Consider the following 23,299-nt stretch of genomic DNA (forward strand, 5'->3'; position numbering starts at 1 on the left):
TTGTCATAATGCCAATTTAACTGCTAGCTTCAAAAGCAACATAATGGTTTAATGTTAGCAAACTGTTAGCAAGCAGTTTATCAGCTAGTCATAAATAATTTATGACCTTTAACTCATAATTTAATCTAGCTAGTGTAATTCAACAATTGCCTATAGATGCTTGTTTCCACCATTTAAAAAAAATAAAAAAAATACCATATTTTCTGCTATCTGTTAACTTGAAATTCTAAGATACATAACTCAAAACTGGTGCAAACAAACTTCCATAAATTACTATATATAAGTTTGTTTACAGTCACTGATTTCACATAATGGTTTATCCATTATGTTTGGTTGGTCATTTAGACTGTTTATCATTAATTTGTGATCTAGCTGAAAGTAATTTTTGATCATTAATTACCTATCTAAAGATTTATGTAATCAGCTGAGATAAATATGATGCATTCATTTCAGCTACTTCTCTAACCTAGTCTGTTTCTTGATATAACCTTACAGTATCACTTTTCTAGTTGCACCTGTTACCTGTCTAAAAGTTTAGGATCATTCTGAGTGTGTGATTGGCAGGAGGAGGAGGGGCCTTCTGAGTACCTGAGAACAGCCACTGAGGGGAAATGAGGTCGCTTCCTGATCTGAGAGGCACATATAAAAAACGAAAGTCAGCGCAAGGGAAACAAGTGCACATGGTAGATGAAAGCTGACGGGAAGGCAGCGCGGAAACATCTCAGGTAACAAACACGAGGAGAAGCGACATTAAACGATCAAATAATTACATACAATAAATAATCCGTAATTTTAGATAATATTTAACATGTTATTCATGTTTTTAGAGCACTCTTTGGTGATAACGGGTGTGTGCATCGCGTGGTGTCCGAAGGCACAGCATCATGAGCCAGTGGAAGCAGATTCAACAGCTGGAGATCAGACTCCTGGAGCAGGTGGATTACCTGTATGACGATAACTTCCCCATGGACATCAGGCAGGGGCTGGCCAGCTGGATCGAGTCTCAGGACTGGTGAGTCTTCATCTATGTGCAAAGAAGTGTGGGGAAAAAAAGTCTGTATTACAAAAAAAGGCAGCTGTCTTCATAGGCTGAAAGACCACATGGTATGGAGGACTGAAGCTGCCAAAATTAACATTAACTAAATACACAAATTAATGACTTAGTACATAAATAATTATGCAATTAGGTACACAACATGTAATATTAATGTTTTTCTTTTTTATCAAAGTATTGTGAGCTATTTATTTACTATTTACCAAATATGTCTGTCTTTTCATTCTTCTTTCTTTGTAATGATTGTAATATAGCAGTTTATATAAGTGAGTTTTTATTTGTTCTTTAACTTAAGTTGTAGTTTGCTGCCAAAGGGTGGGGATGGTTTAGTTTTAGTATCAGTTTTATTTTTTGTAATGTAAGTACAAAATAAACCCATGACTCAGTCACATGGAGTTATCATCTTCAGTTAATAAAATGCATATTTTTATTTTATTTCAGTTAACTCAAATATTTATTTTATTCATTTTATATTAGTTTTAGTCGACTATAATAACCTTGTACATAAGACTAAAGATAACCAAATAATAAGTATATGAAAATATATTTAGGATATGAGTCTGGTGTTAATATGCTGGCAAACAAGTAAAGAATCACCTCCATAAACACTCACAATGTCAGCCGTTTATATTTGTTTAATAAAGCATAAATGTCTAAATAAATATTCTTTAAGAAAAATACTTGAGGAAAAATGGAGTAAGGCAAAATGATGAAAAAATAATAATTTAGAAATGAGTAACTTGAAATTAAAATGGATGAATAAATAATTCAAGGAAATAATCCTATGTAATAGTTCTGAAGCAAAATAAGACAGAAATATTGTCTATCAAATATTTTAAGTGTATAGATATCTATATTTTTAATGGGTCTAGGCTTTTTAAATTTAAATCCAGAAAAGCAGGAGGTTTTGATCCAGACGTCTTCTGAAGCTCAGTGAAAGTTTGTGCAAACATAAACGATCACCTGTGCATCAAAAACATGTTGACAAAGCTGAGTTCAAATCGCTGAGTTTATACTTTTGTTCAGTTGAAGCTGATTGATCAAAACCATGACTTCTTGGTTTTACAGCCCACAACTTCACGTCATAGACCTCATTTCCTACAGGAAGCTCTTTTCAGTGAAAAACCCGCTGTAGCTGCACCTTCTTCCTTATCAACGAGAACAGTGATCATTTATCACCCACAGAGTGTTTGCTTTTAGCTAAAAGGAGAGTAAATGGATGCTTTTAGTTCTCGGTTTCAGCAGGATTTAGGAATGATTGTGGTCTGAGTTAAAGTACATTTTTCAACGGTGCTGGGCAGATCTGAGAGAACCTGCCTGAAGGCTCTTCCATTCCTTCACTAAATAACATGTACATAAGGCTACAAACCTTTGAGTTTTATTCCACAAGAAATAAAATTTAAAAAGTCCAAGAAATGTATTGAAGACATAATTTTTCATAGTTTTCTTATTTTTTTTTCTTATACAAAGAAAAGGTACATGTTTCTTGTTGTTTTCAAAACTTAAAAGACCTTTTTCTCCTCAAAGATTATTGGTTAAGTTCAGTCTAGAAATGCATATATCAGAAATAAATAGGTTATGTAATGGTAGCTACATTTATCTTTTAAATGCAGTCTATGATTTTTAACTTGGGAGTAGAAGGATCCTGTTATGTCGCCATTCATCCCCTTGCGAACGGCGCTGTACGCCTAAGTGATGTCACACCTGCTGTAGCAAGCCACCATGTTGGTGTCGTGTCAGCCGGTCCTGCAGCTGTCGATTTCTTTAAAATGGTCCATTGTGCTTCTGCTGGGTTGAAGAGACAATACCAGTGCGAATGTGGAAGTTTTGTCTCAATTGCGACATCTATTGCTCACGAGAATACTGCAGGGGAATTCGCACCCTAAGTACTGGAATGAAGGGTACAGAGCTGTGGCGGCATCATTATCGGCATGAGAAGAGAAAAAACAAGGTTTTTTGGGGCATGACATGTTCTCCCCGTGTCTGTGAGGGTTCTGTCTGGGTACTCTGACTTCCTCCCACACCACAGTCCGCAGACATACAGTTAGTGGGGTTAAGTTAACAGGTGATTCTAGATTTCCCATAGGTGTAAATGGCTGTCTGTCTCTCTGTGTTAGCCCTATGACAGACTGGCACCTGTCCATGGTGGTTGCAGGTGAGCGCAGCCTATCCATTGTCTTCCACCCCTTTATTGGAAGAAAATGGATGGATGGACAAAAGTACCACTATTGTCAGAACTTCCCAAATCACACTTATTTTTGACTCTTGAGCAAGGAACTATTCAATTCAGTTTTATTTATATAGTAACAAATCACAACAGCAGTTCCCCGATGGCACTTTATATTGTAAGGTAAAGACCCTACAATAATGCAGAGTAAACACCAACAACTTGCTCACCTCTGTGAGCAAGCGCTTTGGCAACAGTGGGAAGGAAAAACTCCCTTTTAAGAGGAGGAAAACTCTGGCAAAACCAGGCACAGGGAGGGGCAGCCATCTGCAATTGGTCTGACTGCAGTCTAAGAGCGAAGGGCTCTCATGGAGTGATACGGTACTCTAAAGTCATTAAGATAAGATGGGGTCTGATTATTCAAGACCTTGTATGTAGCAGTAGATTTTTAGATTTGATTCTGGATTTAACAATCTATTAACTGTTTGATAGCTACTCTTTCAAGAATTTTAGAGATAAAAGGAAGGTAGGAGATTGGCCTATAATTAGCTAAGACAGTGATATGTGGAAAAGATGGCTTTTTAAGTAACGGTTTAACTACTGCCAGCTTGAAGGCCTGTGGTAGGTGGTAAAGCAACTTCTTTGTTCTTCACAGGTTTTGTTGCTCTGAATCTCCTGAATGTGTCACTCTGTCTACTTTTAGGGACACCGCGGTGAACGACGAGTCGATGGCTGGCGTGCTCTTCACTAACCTGCTGACCCAGCTGGAGAGGGTGCGCTCGCAGGAGCAGAACTTTCTGCAACGACACAACATGAAAATAATCCAGCAGCAGCTGCAAGTGAGTCCACCTCTCCCCCAGACATCTAATTTCTCAGCCGAGACCTCAGCACTTCAGATCTGCCTTTGTAACACAAACATTTGTTAGACTTCCTGTTTTCTAGGACAGGCTAGAAGCTACATGCTTGTTTTTTCATATGATGCACTTACTGAGTGCTCCACAGATGACAAAAACAACTGTCACCCTAATGTGCCCCATACTGGAAAGCAGCCTTGACAGACAGATGTAGTGTAAATAGAGGAAGTGTGTATGCTCTACTCACACAGTTTTATTGACACATATTACAGAAGAAACAGGTGAGATTTTTACTACGACGTGATCATGTGGAAAGATAAAAGCTCAACACGTGCTTTTAAAGCATCACATACATGTTTACACAGCAGTGAATGCCACGGTGATGGCAGAAAGATGACAAAGATATGGGTTTCAAATCGCATATGGAGGAAAAGCTGGTTAGTTAGGTACTGGTATTTTTATATGGAAGATTGCAAATGACAAAAATACAAAAAGTTAACATAAATAAAAAATATTAATAATACATGCTGATATTCAATTAATAGTGATTTATCTAGTTAATATTATTTATGGTGGCTGCCAAAAATAAAAATTTGAGTTTCTTATTTAATATTAATATTACTGTTATCCATAGTGGATTAAAACTGCCAAAAATATAAATGAATATTAATTCAAAACTACTGAAAAATAACTACTTTGAATGAAACAGTTAAGAGCTGACTGAAGTGCAGACGTTTAGCTTTAATTCAAGGGGTTTAACAATTTCTGTATTAGCTGTGTAGGAGATACAGCTATTTTTATACACACGTTATATTTTTAGAGTCTCAAAAGTAATTGGACAGTTGACTGATGACTTAATGGCCAGGTGAGGTCTGTGGTAAGGCAGGCCGGATTCTGGAGTCCTGAAAGAAGATAAAGTCTTACAAGAGTGAAGGGAAGATAAAAGTTTGGAGAAGGAGAGAAATCTGATTTGAAGCGTATAACATCTGTTAAACATGGTGGAGGTAGTGTGGGCCTGGGCATTTATGGCTGCAGGAACGGGTCACTTATGTTTACTGATGATGTCACTTCTGATATAAGCAGCAGAATGGACTGTGACGTGTACAGAGCTATACTCTCTGCACAACTGATCAGACCTAAAGAATACAAGCTGCTAGCAGAGAGCCCCACAGCATCTAAAATCAGACTCATGTTTGTGTCGTGCTGATTAAAGCAAATCTGATGATACTGATCAGTCTGATAGTTTTACATAAATCACATGATTCAGCACAGGCTGTGGAGCTTTAGGATGTTTTTGAGGAAGTATATGCATGTTAATCATTTCTCATGATTACATTTGAAGAAAAGGCTTTTTTTTGTTCGTTTTTTTTTTTGTTGAAGCCACAACTGTGAGCATGGATTCAACTGCATGCAAATATGTAGAAGAAGTTTCTAGCTGAACTTTGCAGACTTAAAAGTATTCAGGAGTTGTGGGAATTTTGCAAAGTTCGTAATTAGCTGCAGTTTATTTATGGCAGTCCAGATTAAGCAGCTTTAATTCTCATTTAAGTTGATATTTGTGGTGTTTCTACATGAGTTTCCTTTGTACAGCTCAGAAAAGAGGTCATGTTGGATTCTTTGCTCAGTACTTGTAGGTTATAGTGCTGCTCTGCCCGTGGCTTCTTGTTATTGTTGTGCACTTTTATCCACACACCTCAAACAAACTGAACAGAGAGAAAACGTTCAGCCGTGAACTCCCTGAACTGTTGTCATTAAAGCGTCCTCAATTTGGAGAAGTAGTCTCATGGTGTGTACATGTGCCTGAGGTGAAAGGGAAGTAAAATAATTGCCGTGCTCACGAGTTGGGAATTGCTGTAAATGTGCAGCTTTCTGTTTGTGTACTGCCTGAAAGCTGCAGCTCCTGTTTTTGCTGCTACTGTTTTAATCAATTGAAGTCAGTAAAGAGCTTTTGCACATTGAATTCCTTTCTTTCATTGTTGTCTATAAACGCTTTAAGTTATTTTCTCTGTCGATGAACCCTTTGAGGATGTCTATTCTGCCAGAGAAGCTCCTCAGGAAGTTCGGTTGTGGTCGTCACTCGCTTTTATTCTGGAAGAAAGACAGATACCTCTTGCAGAATGAACCCTCGAGGCTCATACCGCTGCTTCCTGTGAATATGTATATGTGTTATGTGTCAACACTTCTTAGAGGAAGTAGCTACTCCTGTGCGATAGTCGACGGTGTTTGTGGCTTGTTGTTGTTGTTGTTATGTGTTCATGTAACAGAGGAGAGATTTTAGCTCGTGTTTGAATCTCTCTTCCATTCATGTTCACGCAGGGTCTTTCTTCGAGGGGAAATCCCTCGCAGTGGTAGGCGCACATTTTTAATCTGACCTTCGCTGCTTGCTGAGGGAAAATGTCAGGAGTGTTGGGTTTGACTGTAAAGTACCCATAACAGCAGGAAAAGTATTTATAGTGAATTTTTGCTGAATAATGTAGGTCAGCTTGGTGAACGGTACAAACTCTGAAAGGATACCAGTGCATCACTGCCGCTGTCATAAGACTGAGCGTGTAGGTGTGTGTGTGCGTTTGTGCGTCCTCAGTCTGTCGTTTTAGTGATGAAATATTAGTCACACCTGAAGGCGAGACAAAAACTTTCCCTCTTCCTCCAGAAGAAGTTTTTTGTACTTTTCTTAGTGAGCATTTGAATGTATGTAGAGGCCGATATGCAGCTTCGGAAAGTTTGTGGCTTCTGCCGCATATATTAGCCATATATAGTCTAAAAATAAAGAGATTTAAAGATACAGGCATCTGGCAGGAATGTATGGAGGCGCCAAACTGCCAAAATCAAAAATAAGTTGATTTAAAAAAAAATGAATGAATATACCATTAAAGGCATTATTAGAATACTGAATTCACAAAAAAGAATATGTCATTAAAGGCACAGAAACAAAATATATAATCCCACTTATCAATATTTAGCAAATACAAAAAAAAAAAAAAAAAACAAAAGGCCATTAACGACTTTAAAACCAATAAATGTGGGTATTTATTTATACAATATATGTTTCTATTGATTCTACTGTTTTACTTACTTTAAATTTCTTATTTTAATGATTAATGTCATTGCATAACTCTGTGATTTGCCTCATAAAAAAGCAAAAAAGAAATGTATTATGAAAATAATGAAATAAATACATCTTTGAAGAAAAGGAGAAAATGCTAATGAGTGAATGAACGTAGATGGATAGATTGAATGGAGAAATAAATAAATGTGGCACTCATAGATAGGGAATGCAATTTAAAACAAAAATAATAATTTGAGCCCTGAAGTCTATCCCTACTTAAGAAATCTAAGGTTTCTAGTGGACAATAATCCTCAGTTAGGGTTATTTGCTAAAGGTTAACAAGGTTTGTCTTAATGTTGCTTCTTTTATTTTATTTTTTAATCTCATGGTGCAAGTTGCATCATTACAATTTTGATTATGCAACTTTTACATGTTTATAATGAGGCTCACACGCTCGAATCTGTTCTCTAATATTTAACTAAATGTTGTGGTTAAATTCTTTGCCCTTAAAGAGTCGAACCTGGATGAGCTCCAAATATCTGACTTTATTTACTCGGCTGCTGTTCACGGAGAATGCTCGTTTTGTGTCCAGTTAAACTTCATTCCTTTGTTATTGAACTAAAGGGCTTCCGCTCTGTCAGGGATTTTCTTTTCATCTCTTCTTCACAGATAAACAGACACTGTGGGAGTATTGATCATGCTGTGGTTGGTTTTATAGCCTACTTACACAAATGATCACATCATTAGGAAATCATTGGTTCGAAGGTTTTTTCTCAGGGGGTTTTATAACTGAAATTTTCTCTGTTTGCGTCACTGTAGCTGAAATACGCCACCAATCCTGCTGTAATGGCCAGAGTCATCTCCACCTGTCTCAGGGAAGAGCGCCGTATTCTCTCCAGTGCCTGCATGCAAGAACAGGTTTGTCACATTGTCTGCCTCAGTGAAGGGAAAGTCCCTTTATTACAGTCTCTGCTGGTAAATCTGGGCCACTACCAGGAAGACTACACTGTAAAACATATTTCACACCCCCACCCTCCCAACCAGCCAGTTCACTTTATTCCCAACAATCAGTGTTTGGCTTTTTACGGTAATCACTAAAGTGTTTCTACTCCCGTGAACAGGATAACTGTGTTTGTTTAAGCTGGGTTGTTCCATAGAGACTGCTGCTTCACTTAGCTCACTGTTTGGGTTTAATGCACCATAACTTTATTGTTATTGGAGCCAATAAAGAGTAATAAACTCACCTTGGACTACCTCCCCAGCACTACACAGCACACAGACATCATTAACACCTTTTCTTTCTAATATCCGTGCAAAAAAACGTTGTAAAGACCAAAAACTAAAGCAGTCATAAAGAAGTTTACTATATCGCCTTAAAACGTTTCAGTGATGCTTTGCAGCTTCTGCTCACATCAGATGGCACAACACATCTGTTATTGCAGGTTTAGACTCAGTCTGGTTTCAGGTTTCAGAGGAAGAAAGAGGTCTTCTATATGCAGATACTCATAGCTAGAGTTTAAACATTTAGAGAGTCTCTGTGCACAGAGGCTGTTTGTTCCCAAAATATTACCCACGCAATGTTAATATTTAATGTGCCAGAAAAATATTCAACACGTCCCAGTACACGATATGTCCAATAAATCAACTGTATACAAAAGATGCATGTAGCCACTGTGCTACATGTCCACATATTAACTAAATTTTCAGCTAACTTGAGAAAGCTTGATTACCATGCTGCATCCATGAACTGTACACAGACACAGCTACGTGCTAATACTATAATACTATGGTGAATATTCACTCACCCCAAAGCTGTGGACAGCCTCTACCTCTAAATAAACTGTGGTATTTCTCAGATAATTGGTTAAAAAATGCCTCAAAGGTATAAACATGATGAAGATCCAGCCTTTAATAAAGTCTTCAGTTTGCAGAGACCAAAACCAGTGAGTAACATGTTTTTTATTCATGCACTGGCACCCTGAATTTTCCCAAAGTTAATAATGTTTTCTTGTCTAAAGATGGCAAAAAAGCAACTTTAAAAAACATTCATTACACACTGTATTGAACATGAACCCCACATGACCCTGAATCACAAAGCCACAACATTTGCAACATTCTCTGTATCTACTGTACAATACAAAGCGCCTTGAGGTGACTTTTGTTGTGATTTGGCGCTATATAAATAAAATTGAATTGAACATTTCAACAGTGTGATTAATATCAACAGCTCTTAGTTATGATGCTTTGGGAGCAGCACCAACAGACATATGAGAGAGTCATGTCATTAATGTTGATATGGTTAAATCAGAAGTAAATAAAGATTACAGATTACAGTCTGTTCAGAAATGCAAAGTTGTAAATGTTTGTTTTGGTTTTTTTTTTTTTTTTACAGGGTCCTCTGGAGAAGTCTTTGCAGAACTCTGTGGCGTTTGAGAGGCAGAAGAACATGGACAACAGAGTTGGGATCATCAGGGGCAGCGTGCAGGTAACTCAAACACCTTCAATACAAGATGGAGAAAACACAAAGCTGAATTTTATTGATGAATTTCACACAAAAAAATGTCTGTTTCCAGTTGATGGACCAGGCTGTGAAATACATCGAGGACATGCAAGATGACTTTGATTTCCGCTACAAGACCCTGCAGTCTCGAGGTGAGCCATTTTACAAGTTGTAAAAATAAAAAGTCATTTACTATTTTAGAATTCTTATTTCATACTACTGTTTTTGTGGTTGTGTCAGAATCAACTGATAGAAACTCTGACGTGATGAAACAGGAAGTAACAAGACTACAGGAAATGCTAAACCGGCTTGACTTTAAAAGGAAGGTACGCACATGCAAAGCTCTGAAACGTGACAAAAATATATGAAGGTGTACAAATAAAAAAATTCATTCACAGTGTGGTTATCAGCCATAAACACTGTATTTCATGCCTTTGTTAGGAGATTTTATCAAAGATGGACGTTGTGATCAAAGAGATTGACGACCTGATGACCTCTCAGCTCAACCCCGAGCTGCAGGACTGGAAACGAAGGCAGCAGATTGCTGCCATCGGGGGTCCTCTGCTCACCGGGCTGGAGCAGCTGCAGAGCTGGTAATGACCTCCAACAAAAAGTCAGAAATCCTTACTGCTAATGCTAATTAAGTACTTTGTATGGAAGCCCAAAAATGCCAAAATAATATTAATAAATTATGTAAACAGGACATATGGTTGTATATCTGTTGTATTTGTAATAGTTAAGTACCATTTGTATATCTGAAATAAATTCATTATACAAAAAAATAAATGTATACATTATTTCTAATAAATATTTATTTATAGATTGAATATTAATTTCCCAGTACATATGACACCCTGTGATATATACTGTAAAATCTATGCTATATGTCACCCAACTTGGCACGAATATTACTTGGTTAACTATATAGCTAACTCGTTAGTATAATTACTATGGAAGCTTGTTTCTGTGACTGAAAAACACTTTGTTTTTGTTTGTTTTTTTAATTTCTTTTAATTGCCAGCCATTTTTCTTTTTCAGTGGCAGAAACGATCTTCTATAATTGTCAGTTGTCAGTTAAGTAGTTTACTATCGAGCAAAATAATTGAGTATATTGTAACTAACTGGCAGAGGTAACAGATTTTAAGGTGGCACTATGCTGTTAAATAAAGATCAGATAAATTCTCTGCCCTCATCCTATTCTTCGCTTCTCTCAGGTTCACCCTGACTGCCCAGAGCCTTTTCCAGATCAAGCGTCAGCTGGACAAACTGGGGGAGCTGGTGGTGAAGGTGACCTATGAGAGCGACCCAATACCCCTGCAAAAGCCTCAGATGGAAGAGAGAGTGAAATATCTCATCTACCATCTCATCAAGAGGTACCAACACAGCTCAGCAGAAGACCTTTTATTCCTTTAGCATTTGTGAAAGAAATCTGTGTTGCATGTGGGGGTATTTCTATGATTTTTATTTTTTTTAAATGTGAACGAGAATATTTAATTTGAAATGAATGAAGTGTTAAAAAATACTCATGTAAAAGTTGAAGTACTGATTCAACTTCTTTACTCAAGTAAAAGTTAAAAAGTACTGGCTAAGAAATGTACTCAGCGTAAAAAAGCAAAATTATAGAACCTTAAAAAACATATCAACACCTATTTTTATGCAAAGTAAAGTGAACCTTGTACTATATTAATATAATAATAAAATAATATCAGCAGGAATACAAACTTTATTTCAGTCTAAATTTTAATTCTAATAAAAGGTACTCTTGAATCAGGTAAATAGAACATGACCAGAGGGAAAAAAGCTCTGTTTTCTGCAGGGTGACTGAAATTACCTGCCGCTCGTCTTCTGTATGGCTAGCTAGATGTTGAAGAACCCCAACTTATGCACACCTGCAGTCGTTCCGTTGAGCCAAAAAAACAAACAAACAAAAAACCCCAAAACAAAACACCGGCCCACTTTAACCCTGACTATGGCACATGGTTTTGCCTTTTTCACCTATTTTTATGCAAATTCCCCGGATAATTAATACGTGAACAGGATTGCCTCTCATGTGTTACTGGTTGGGCTCAGATCGGTTTGATGTTTGAAGCCCCTCGGCGATGTGAAATAATAACTCCCCTCAAATGCATCAAACCAAATGTAATAAGCCCGTTTTCAAAATGTAACAGAAATAGAATAGAACGTCCAGATATTTGTTTTAAAATGTAGGGAGTAAAAGTAAAAGGCTAGAAGAACAAATACTCAAGTAAGGTACAAATAACTAAAAATTCTACTTAAGTACAATAACAAAGTATTTTTACTTTGTTATTTCCCACCTCTGAAATTAGCTGCACAAAAAATTAAACCCTGTTATGAAAAGAAGTATTTAGATGCTTTTAATTTATTAAACAAAACTAAAATTGAAGTAAAAGTGCAATAGTTTGAGTAGCAGAATCTACTTAAGAGTATGCTGAATCACAGTTATTGATTCTTTTTTGTGTATATCTCTTTGCTGCAGCAGCTTGAAATGATTTTAATGACCTGTTGACAGCTGTGTAGCTTCATCTATAATAATAAGAGTAGTGATTTAATGTTGGGTCTCATTAGAGAAACTGTCAGAGCCTAACACAAAAACCCCAGTTTTACCAGGAGTAAGATAGAGGACAATTCATTAATTAGTGACACATTCACTGAGATAAGAAAGAAAGAAATGGTACTAGATACCACTGAAGCTGTTAAGTTATTAGCCGAAAGATAACCTATATAATGAAAACAAAGGTGGTCCCAGGATTGAGCCTTGAGGGATGCCACACGGGAGAGGAGGAGACGCAGATGTGTAATAAGCAGTGCAAGGGATCCCAGCCCAATTCATCTTTGTGCAGAACAACTTTCAGTGCTCTGAAAAATGAAAAACACGACTTCCTCCTCTCCTTCAGCTTCTGACAACACATTAGACAATAAACCGAAAAGTGGTAACTACCGGAGGAGGAACACGGCCAGCTGTGGTTTGAATGTTCTCTCTCAAGCTTGGGGTGTTAAAGTGAAATTGTAAATCGAGGTGTGGGTTTTTTTTCACAGCTCATTTGTGGTGGAGAAGCAGCCATGTATGCCCACACATCCACAGAAACCCCTCATCATTAAGACTGGAGTACAGTTCACCACCAAAGTCAGGTATGGTGATGTGACATCTTGTTGTTTCAGGATTTGTTTCTGCCGTTGGGTTACAGTTTGTTTCAGTTTATTCTGATTTCTTGCAGACTCCTGGTTAAACTTCCAGAAGTGGATTATCAGCTGAAAGTGAAAACAACATTTGACAAGTAAGATGATTTATTTTCTTATTAAATGGACCCCACAGTAAACCTGTCTTCATTGCTTGAATAAAAATAAGGTAAAAATGTTGTGTGCTGTGCTTGTGTGTTTCTGCAGGGACCTCCCCCCGGGCAGAGTGTGAGTACAAACTGTCTAAGCGTGCTACTACTAAATGTCCAAGAACAGGAAACAGCACCAGATTAAAAGCAACCTAATCTGCTCGCTAATACAGTAGTTAGGCATGGTTTAGTGAAATAATAGTACTTTATCTAATACTGGACTTTAGAACCCCCTCATTTAATTCTCTACATGAAATAACCTGTTTTAGCTTCTTCCTCTTTAAGACAACTTCTGATAGGCTCCCCCTTGAAAGCAAAAGGTTTGAATAGCAGGTGGGCGGAGCATCTGTGCCCGAGGTATTCATACAGGGATATCCACTCTGATTTAACATCATACAAATTCAAGATGGGGAAAAAAATAATGAAATGTCTGTAAGGGGGTAAGAACTTAAAGATTAAAAGCCAAAATCAGCCCTAAAGCTTCCTGTTTTATGGCTTCACTGGTGTGTTATTTGTTTGGCGTTACCAGGTGTAAATATGGTTTGAAAAAGCACTTGGAAACCAAACATGCACCTCGGGGGAACTTTGCCTCTAACTTCCTGTAAAACCAGATGCAGAAAAAACATATTATTAGGTTAAAGTCACCTTAAAAGCTATAGGAGTTTACTGAAAGCAAATGGATTAAAAAAGAAAAGAAAAGTGACTGATTGAGAATGTTTTCTGAGATGTGAATGAATACAGGCATGCCGTGATAGATTTACTTGTTCTCTTGCTTTTTTCCTCGGTTCTCAGTAGGATACAAAGCAAAAATACTCGATGTTCATTAAGAACCAATTGCCTGAACTTCACTTTTATAGAAGTAGCACTTCTTCAATTTTTGCTGTTTAAACAGCTGGTGTTTACTGCCACCTTCTGGTAGTGTTAGCCTGATACCGCGCACTGGAACAGACAGGAAAAGCAATAGGAAATAGGAAGACAGGAAACACTCGCATAATGTACTTGACTTTGTTATAACTTATTGACTTGTCAGTTGTTCAAAAATCCATAAAGATATGTGGGCTTTAAAGATTTCATCTGCAAATTATAACAAAAAAATTTACAGCGAAATGTAATCAGCTTGGTTTTCTTTTATAGATCTCTGTTTTAGATTTATACATGTATTGACAGATTATATACGATGTTATACATTGCAGGAAGGACAGTCTGCAGCTGAATCTTCTTAAAATCGCCCTGATTTAAAAACCTTTACAGTAAAATAAGTGGAGTGTTTTATTTTGAAAACTACATACAGATTTTAAATATGGTTTATGTTATTGTCTAAAACAATCCACAAACACTTCATCCTCTGAATTAAGTCCATCTTATAGATGGATGCTGGTAAACATTGATAAGAAAATCAAGTTTTTTCTCCTTTTCTCCTTAGAAGTCGTCAGTTTTTCATCCTGACCAACAACACTAAAGTTATGGACATTGAGGACTACTCAAACGGCTGCCTCTCAGTGGAGTTCAGACATCTGGTAGGACAAAACTCTAACAAATGTTGACAGTTGTTTAGCTGGTTCTTTCATTGAACCTTTAACCATTTATTTAAAATGGTGTTTAGTCATCTCACTCAGAGTTTGTGTTTTACAGCAGCTGAAAGAGAAGAAATATATCAACGGCACCAAAGGGAACGAGGTAAGAAATGTAGATGAACTACGGAGGACGAAAACTGCCAAATAAAAGAGACTCTGTAAATAAGTTCATATTTAATGAAGTCCACAAAAAGTGTAGGGATTTTTTTTTTTTAAATAATCTAAACTGATTTTAAAAAAATCTTATTCTTTTGCATTTTTTGTACTATTTGTAGTATTTTCTTCCCATAAAATTTTCTATTTTATTTATTATATTTTTATTATTTGCAGTGTATTGTGTTTATTTGTATTTCTAAAGTAAATAAATCATTATTTTAAATCCATATAGGTCTTATTCATTTATAAGATATGACCTAAATTGATTTTCAGCTGCTTTTGGATGCCCTTCATGACACAACCCCATGCTTCATGGTTGATTCAGAAATACATCATGTAACTAATACATTTAAATAAATGTAAACATTGAATGGGAAAGTAGATAAATTAGGGAATTAATACAAAGGTAAGTAAATATTGAAGCAAAGCTATCAGTGCCATAGTTTGTAAATTATTTAATGTATAGGCTTAATTAATATTTAATGTATTTAATGACATATTAATTGATGTATAGCATCATTTGCTCCTGATTTGGCAGTTTCTGTCCTCCGCAGTGACCATTAATGCTGCTTCAGATGGATTTGTGCATCATATTCAATGAATCTGCCTTTGAACGCCAGTTGATGTTTCAGTGTTTTATTTTTCAGGGCCTGCTCTCTGTGACAGAAGAACTTCACTCTCTCAGTTTTGAGGCCTGCTTCACGGTGCAGGGCCTCGCCATCGACCTGGAGGTCAGCGGCAGAGCAGATCTATTTCAAACTTGTTTTTGTTGCTGTTCATTTACAAAATAATTTACTAATATTTATTTTTATTTTCTAGACGTGTTCCCTGCCGCTCGTTGTGATTTCCAATGTGAGCCAGCTGCCTGGAGGCTGGGCCTCCGTCATGTGGTACAACCTCCTGACTGATGAGCCGAGGGTGAGCCATACTGGACTTCTTCTAAAAACAGAAAATTCATTCATTTGAAAGTTTTAAGTTTTAAATGAAATAAGTTGAGCTGAATCAAACAATCACTTTCAGCTCAACTTATTTGAACACACCTGGACATCTTTGTTAAAAGCCTTTGTTTTTATAAATTCATTTCTATTATCTTTAAAATAAAATATAATAATAAATAAAGAAACACAGATTTTATTTTTTCAGTCGACCTCTGTTGTGCGGATCTTCACAGGGCATTTCTGCATTTTTCAAGTCTCTAAAATTGGTTTTCCCAAAGCAGATGCGCGATTAACAGCATCAAAATGACATAAATTACAAATAAATCTTGCAATTCACCCCCATCTCCTGAGTTTAACATCAGTTCATAAATAAAACAAGAAGAAAACTGACTTAAATTCCAAGTCTTTGACTTCCAGAGCGTGACAACAAATTCTGCTGATGTTCCATTTACTCTGGTTCTTCTGTAACTGTAGCTCATGTTCTCCAGCTGTTTTGGAGATGTTTGTTTTCATTTTTTATGCTTCACAGCCTCCCTCACCTTCTCCATCTTCCTCCACAGAACCTGGCTTTCTTTGGGAACCCTCCTCGGGCCAGCTGGAGCCAGCTCTCTGAGGTCCTCAGCTGGCAGTTCTCCACTTTTGCCGGGCGAGGCCTCAACAAAGAGCAGCTCACCATGCTGGGAGAAAAGCTCTTTGGTATGTTTGTCTTTTAGTTTTGTTCTTTCGCAAAGGTTGAAGATTAAGAAAAAATAAATAAAAACATGTGGCTTTAAAGTCGTTAACCTGGAAAAACATCTTCCAACACAGCAAACAGTAAAATATTATACTTAAGAAGACAACTGCAAGCTAACAAGCTAATTAGGACAGAAAGTTAAAGCTGAAGGCAGAAACATCTAAAGAGAGGTGGGAGAGTGTTTACTTGTTTATGGAGGGTGAAGCGACACCTCTGTCATTGTGAAACCACACGCCAGCAGAGATATTCAAGCATGTAGGTGGTGCAGAGACTCCAGAAAGTCGCTCAGTTTAAAAGGGGAAGAACCAGAAACGTTATTCGAGCCAAGTATCAGACTGGTCCAGCTATAAAGTCAAAGTCAGCATAGCAGAGAAACTCTGAGGGGCGATCAGAGGGTCTATAAAAATGAAAAGCCTTACCTCATTTAAATCCAGTGAATCACCCTTCCAGCGTGGCTGTTCTTATATATTGCTGACCACTTCCGCTACTCGCTCAACCTCAAGTTTATGCATAAAGCAAACACGTTTGCTTCAAGCTGAGCCAGACTTCACGTGAAACAACAGGGAGCTTGGTCTGATCAGTCAAACAAATCACTCTAAAAGACCAAAAGTAGCATTAAAGGTGATGAACAACGGCGTTTTTTTTTGTTTTGTTTTTTTAACCCAATCAGATCCCAACAAATCAAAGAAGCTAAAAATGAAGCTGATGCTTCTTTGATGCTCTGTTTTCTGTATGCTTGTAACACTTTGATGTTTCAGATCATCAAACAAATTCAAATAATACACAAAGATAACACAAGTAAACACAAAATGCAGTTTCTAAATGAAGGTGTTTATTATTAAGGGATAAAGATGCAAACCTACATGACCCTGCGTGAAAAAGTGATTGCCCCCTGAACCTAATAACTGTGGAGGAAGTTGTCTCATCTTTGTAGAACTGTTGCAGTTCAGCCACATTGGAGGGTTTTCCAGCATAAACCACAGCTTCTCAATTGGATTCAGGTCAGGACTTTGAGCAGGCCACTCCAGTCTTCATTTTGCTCATGATAAGTTGCTTTTTGAGGTATTTAGTTTCAGTTTGTCAAACGGGTTCTGTTAAAGTGATTTCTTGATTCAGCAGGTCTGCCAGTAATCAGGCCTGAGTCTGTTTAGTGACGCTAAACTTTACTTTCCAAACGATGTGGTTAGTCACAATTTAACAAAAGGGGCAATCACCTTTTCAACCAGGGCCAGGTGGGTTTGGATAACTTCTCTCTTAATCGATGAAATAATCATTTACATTTAAATATTTTACTCGTGCTGTGTTCTCTAATATTAAATTAGTTGTATAATCTGAAACATTTAAGTGTGATAAATATGCAAAACACAAGGACATCAGGAATGGGGCAGACAGTTTTACACCCCGCTGTATATCGCCTGCTCCTGATCTGTCTGCTCAGCATCCCACTGTGTGAAAATAGTAAATTGTATGAATATAAATGAATTAAGGCAAAAAACAGACAAACCCTGAGATCTCTCTCTCACACTGGTTCTGTACTTTCATCTTTATTGTAGCTAAACATCCTTTTCCTTTCCTTTACCTGTTTGGTTAAAAATTTTGCTTTACCGGGATGTAACATAGGCAGGAACAGATGACCAGGTTTTTATATTCATTATCATTCCACAGACTCTGCTCTATGAGATAAATAAGCTCCAGGAGGAAAGATATATTACCTTTTATTGAAATTTCCCAGATTACTATTGAAGCCTATGAAAAAGGCACCATGACAGGCCGTTGCGCATGTGCTGCGTTTTGATTCGGTGGGTTTGTTGTTGATGAGAACTTGTACCTCAAAGCCTCAAAGCTTCATGACAACATGCTGTTTGTCTCGGAAACTGTAGTAAAACCACTTTATGCCCACACGGGGAAGGTCACACTAGTACAGTAGTGCTGCTGCTCACAGAGTTCAAAGAATTTTCTAAAACAAGTTCAGAGAATAACTAAAAAGCTGCTGACCTTGTTTTCCTGGGACGGCCATTTATGATAGTTTCTCTTTGTCTCTGTAGGTCAGCATGCCTCCTGCAGCGACTATCAAGTGTCCTGGTCCAAGTTTTCCAAGGTGAGTCTTAGATAATATGAGCATGAGCGGCATAGTACCATTATTTTCTGTGTTATTGTGCCATCTAGTGGCAGTCATAAAACCTTCTGCTGTGTTGTTAATGTTGGTCATGTATTTTTATCCCACATCGTATCTAATTTCAATTTAAAGTCCGAGAAGGTTCTCACTCTCTTTTCTTCCAATCATACAGGAGAATATTCCAGGGAAGCCGTTCAGCTTCTGGATGTGGCTCGACTCGATCCTGGAGCTCATCAAGAAGCACCTGCTGCCGGTCTGGAATGAGAAGTAGGTCATCGTGTCCCGGCTGAAAGATCATAAACAGAAAATGTGACAACTTCTAAAAACAAACAAACAAACAAACAAAAACAACTCCACAAAAAGATGAAAGGGCTATTAGATACATGAACCGCTAGCATTAACATATATGAAGGACCAAAACTGCCAACATCAGTTGGGAAAGACAGAACAGTTAGATACATTTATAAAATATTAATATATTTAATATTACATTACAATAAAATTAATTTTCATTAAATTTATTAACATCAATATGGGTTCTTGCGGTGAGCACAGCATCTGGTGTTAACCAATCAGAGACAAGTTTAAGCCCTCATTTGCATAGAAGGAAATGGAAAGGACAAATGCATGGAAACTCAAATGGAAAGTAAATACAGAACTAAATGAAAACAAAATGTGGCATAAATATACATTTCTATTAGGTAATTAATGCTTACATCTATTGTTAATGCTGCTGCTTTAGTAGTTAGAGGTTTTTTAATTTTTAAGGGTTTTTTTTGGGAGGATTTCTTGTCTTTTTAGAGTTTGAATCAACAGAAATTATTATGAGTTCAAGTGTGTATGTCAGCCAAATTTAGATGCCTTTATAAAGGCTTTATCCCAAAAAATGGCATCAATGGATGTCTGCAGGTGCCAGATATAACCTGCAGACTACAACCCGGTCTTAGAAATGTGCAGCTTCAAAATGCATTAGGATAAACTTCGTATGAATGGCAGATCTAAAATGTGAAATTGGACAACAGATCTCACTGGCTGAAACCAAAAACCTAAATTTCTTTTGTCTTTCACCGCCTCTGCAGCTACATCATGGGATTTGTGAGTAAAGAGATGGAGCGAGCCTTGTTGAAGGACAAAGAGCCAGGCACGTTCCTGTTACGCTTCAGCGAGAGCCACCTCGGCGGAATCACCTTCACCTGGGTGGAGCACGGCGATAACGGTGAGATTTCCCATAAACCAACATCATCAGACCACGTGTGGTAATAAAATGCAAATGTATACCAAACCTTTAACTATGATAAGACCGTTAAATAAACTTTGTTGATAGAAAATCTGTGCGGTTTTACTTGCTTTGCTGACAGTGGACAACAAAGTTTGCTAACAGTAACTTTTCACACCAGGTGAGGTGAAGTTTAACTCTGTGGAGCCTTACACTAAAAACCGGCTCAGCGCGCTCCCGTTCGCCGACATCATTCGAGACTACAAAGTGATCTCAGACGGGGTTGTCCCCGAAAACCCACTCAAGTTCCTCTACCCCGACATCCCCAAAGACGAGGCCTTCGGGCGGCTTTACAACAGCCAGCCCAGCAAAGGTAAGATCTAATTATGAGGTGAAGTGTTTAAGTTTTTGCTGGGAAACTCTCAGGCTAATTCTCAGGTCGAATTAAATATTAATATAAACCTCTGTTAAACTTCCAGTGCATCCTTACATCCCATCAACCCTGATCCCCATCTCAGAAATGCGGTGAGTTCATATTTCACTCAAGTCGAGCTCAGTTAACTTTAAGCTGAATTTCAGAACAGGCAAAATGGATTTTAATGTCTCTTTTAATGTATTTCAGCTCCAACGCGAGCACCACCCCGCGGTCGTGTCAGTCTCCGGAGCCCCCGATGACACCTGGAGAGTTTGACATGCTCAATGAGCACCTGTGCTTCGACATCGACACCGTAAGTTTACATTATTGTACTTAGTGGATAATACTGGTAATAATATGCACTTTATTATTGTAAATGAATAAGACACTGTATGTGTCTTATAACTCTTAACTCTTATCGCTCTGTGCAGTAGAGCTAAAATAGAAAAAGGTCAAATGTGGAAAACTTCTGGAAACCTCATAATAAAAACAGTAAATTCCTTATTCTGCTTTTTTCAAGTCAACGTAGTCTATAAAAGATCAGAAGTTAGAGATTACACATTACTGCGACTAGGACCAAAGTGGCAAACGCCAAAAATCTGGGTTTTGTATATTTTCTGTATTTAAAGCAAGCATTTTTATTATCGTTAACTCCTGAGCGTAAAGACTGAGACGACAGTTACATCAGATTTATTATCAGCTCAAAGTCTCTGTGAGACTGTGAACAGTGCAGAGACATTTCTGCAAACACTGTTGAAACATGGCACACTGATCAGTGATTGATGAATTGTTGTGTTGTAATCAATCACACTGATGGAAAGTTGTCTCACATGAGATGATGTGAATATTCATGAAGTCAATGTTTTAGGATTTTAAATTTGGATTAAATGGAGTTTAATTGTTTTTTTGTGTTTGCCGACAGTCTGACTGTAATCAGATTACATTTCTTGTTGACCTGTGATCGCAGGCTGAGATTAAATAATTGAAGACTGCCTCTGATTAGCCTTGCTGAAACGGAAGACTGCTTTTTGGTTAAGCTTAGAATTTGTTGAATCTGTCCCGATGTTATGCCGCTAATATTTTTCTTCTTTTTGCGTTTACAGATGAGCTCTCCGTATTCAGAGTAAAAAGAGGGAAGAAAAAAACATCTGCATCTGGAGCTTCTTTGAATCCTTTGTCAATATCGTGACTCCCGTGAGGCTGTTGTTTTTACAGAGTTTGTGGTTAATGTGTTTTTAAAGCATATTTTGCTTTGTTGTCCATGAAAGAAAAGTTTGTATCATGCTGGTTTTGTGCCTTTAATATTTTGCATGTTCAGTCATGTTTTTCTATAAGAAATGAATTGTATATAAATCAATCTGAACATGTTTTGTTTATGTTTTTTGTAGTTGACATTATTTTGATACTTTATGTCTGCATCTGTCTCTTTTACCTGTTTGTTATTGGCAAAAAAGTTAAATACACGCAGTGTTTTGATTCCCTTTGTCTTAAACTCATTCACACAGTCGCTCAGCTCTCCTGCCCCCTGCTGGTCACCTCACTGAAACAGCACCGAGGTTTTGTGCTTTTATTTCGAAAGCAGTAGGAAGTGAGACGTCGGCATGTAACAGCTGCTGCTGCTTGGCGGTTTTTACTTACGGCGTTTCTGGAGAATCACGTGATTCTCGGTGATTGTTGAAGGGTGAGGCTGTATTTGGGTTCTTGCGGAAGTAAAAAAAAACAACAACAGCAAAAAAACCAACAACAGCAAAAAACACGGCTGAGGTGTCTCAGTGTTGCTGCTGCTGCTCAGAAATTATTATCATAAAGAATAAATCATTATTTATACCATGTTATTCATGAATCCCCATTACTCCTAATCAGATTATTTACTGTATGTGTGAACCTCTGGCCACAGTCAGGTTATTATGCAACAGCATGGCTGAACATTTTTTTAAAGAATGTGTTGACTTAAAAAGTACAACTTTGTATTACAGAAGATCAAAAATGCCAAAATAAAAAGTAAATCTTGGTGCTTTGACTGACAGGTGTGTTCAGACACAGGCAGGTGTTAAATGTCTTTTCGGCATTTCCACTCCTTTGAGTCCCAGAATTTGACCTCTGGTCTCTGTCTCTGTGAGTTACGCCTGTGTGAGTAATGGAGGAAACTTGTGAGCTGAAAGCTCAGCTCCCCACCCTCTCATCCAAATATAGTCACTTCTAGTTTAAAGAAAAGTAACATGGAAGCGGGGGTGGTAGGTGGAGCTACAGCATTTTTCAGTGAATGGATGGGGGTTCAGTGTCTGTTCTTGTCCAGGGATGTTTCTGCATGCAGACTGAAGGACCGAGGGATCAAACCCTGGATCTTCTGATTAGTAACGCAGGTGCCAAAAGTAAGACATTCTGTACTTGAGTAGAAGTACAGATGCTAGTGTTTTAAACATAAGCCAAGTACTGATTCAACTTCTTTACTCAAGTAAAAAAGTAAAAAAGTACTGTCTCTGATATTTACTCAAAGTAAGAATGTAAAAGTAGCTCTTTGGAGGACTTTTCTGCCAGCTGTTTTTGTACAAAGGCAACTGAATCTTGTGCTGTATTAATAATAAAATAACATAGTAGTATAAACTTGATTTCAGTATAAATTGTAATTCTAATAAATGTGTTCAGCTTAAATCAGCTTAAATCAGTTAAATAGAACATGTATTGTATTTGTATTTAACTCAATAGAAATGCAGACATAGTTTTTGACTGCTAGTGAAAATAGTTTTCCTTACAAATAATTCTCTTATACTGCCTTCATATTAACTCATTTTTTGCTTTTTAAATAACTTATTTTAGCATTGCACTCAACAACAAACAAATCTTCCCTAACAAAAAAAGTAACTTCAAGAGCCAAACTGCATTATATTTCTTCACGTCAATATAGTGGCACCCGGGCTGCCAGTGTGAGACCCATGTTGTAGAGGGTAATTTTGTTTCTAAATAGGAAAAAGGTTGTTGGGAAGAGATTACAGGGATTTAGCAGTGTGGGGAAAAGAAGGTGCAAAAATCCAAAACAAAGACACCAGACAGTACAGACCGATACAGACACAAGACAGTGCAGACACAACAGTGCAATAGAAATGTGCAGAAAGAAAAAGCATTGTGGAAAAAAACGGATAAAAACGGGTTCATGAGCGCTGATGTGCAACAGCCCACCAAACT

At 37.4% G+C, this 23,299-nt stretch overlaps 1 protein-coding gene across 3 annotated transcripts; it reads left to right on the forward strand.

Moving 5' to 3' along the window:
* Nucleotides 1-632: 632 nt before the first annotated feature.
* Nucleotides 633-22,716, forward strand: stat4 (signal transducer and activator of transcription 4). 3 transcript variants are annotated; one of them, XR_006054104.1, is made up of 25 exons: nt 633-725; nt 828-1,012; nt 3,925-4,060; nt 7,941-8,039; nt 9,514-9,606; nt 9,695-9,773; nt 9,862-9,947; nt 10,063-10,214; nt 10,836-10,994; nt 12,679-12,771; nt 12,858-12,917; nt 13,027-13,047; nt 14,392-14,485; nt 14,601-14,645; nt 15,346-15,429; nt 15,518-15,616; nt 16,197-16,332; nt 18,415-18,467; nt 18,658-18,752; nt 19,565-19,701; nt 19,883-20,074; nt 20,181-20,226; nt 20,324-20,429; nt 21,220-22,620; nt 22,655-22,711. XR_006054104.1 is itself a non-coding variant. In XM_005939833.3 (24 exons), exons 2-24 carry the CDS (start codon nt 885-887, stop codon nt 21,241-21,243), a joined length of 2,217 nt encoding a protein of 738 aa, XP_005939895.1. In that variant the 5' UTR covers nt 633-725; nt 828-884; the 3' UTR covers nt 21,244-22,716. The 3 variants fall into 3 exon arrangements, 2 of the variants coding, with proteins under 2 accessions (XP_005939895.1, XP_014194731.1); XM_005939833.3 differs by having other exon boundaries at nt 21,220-22,716; XM_014339245.2 differs by having other exon boundaries at nt 14,395-14,485; nt 21,220-22,716.
* Nucleotides 22,717-23,299: the final 583 nt, after the last annotated feature.

This window comes from Haplochromis burtoni, unplaced genomic scaffold (assembly GCF_018398535.1).
Source record: "Haplochromis burtoni strain Fernald_Lab_line unplaced genomic scaffold, NCSU_Asbu1 Contig_20, whole genome shotgun sequence".
Classification (NCBI taxonomy): domain Eukaryota; kingdom Metazoa; phylum Chordata; class Actinopteri; order Cichliformes; family Cichlidae; genus Haplochromis; species Haplochromis burtoni.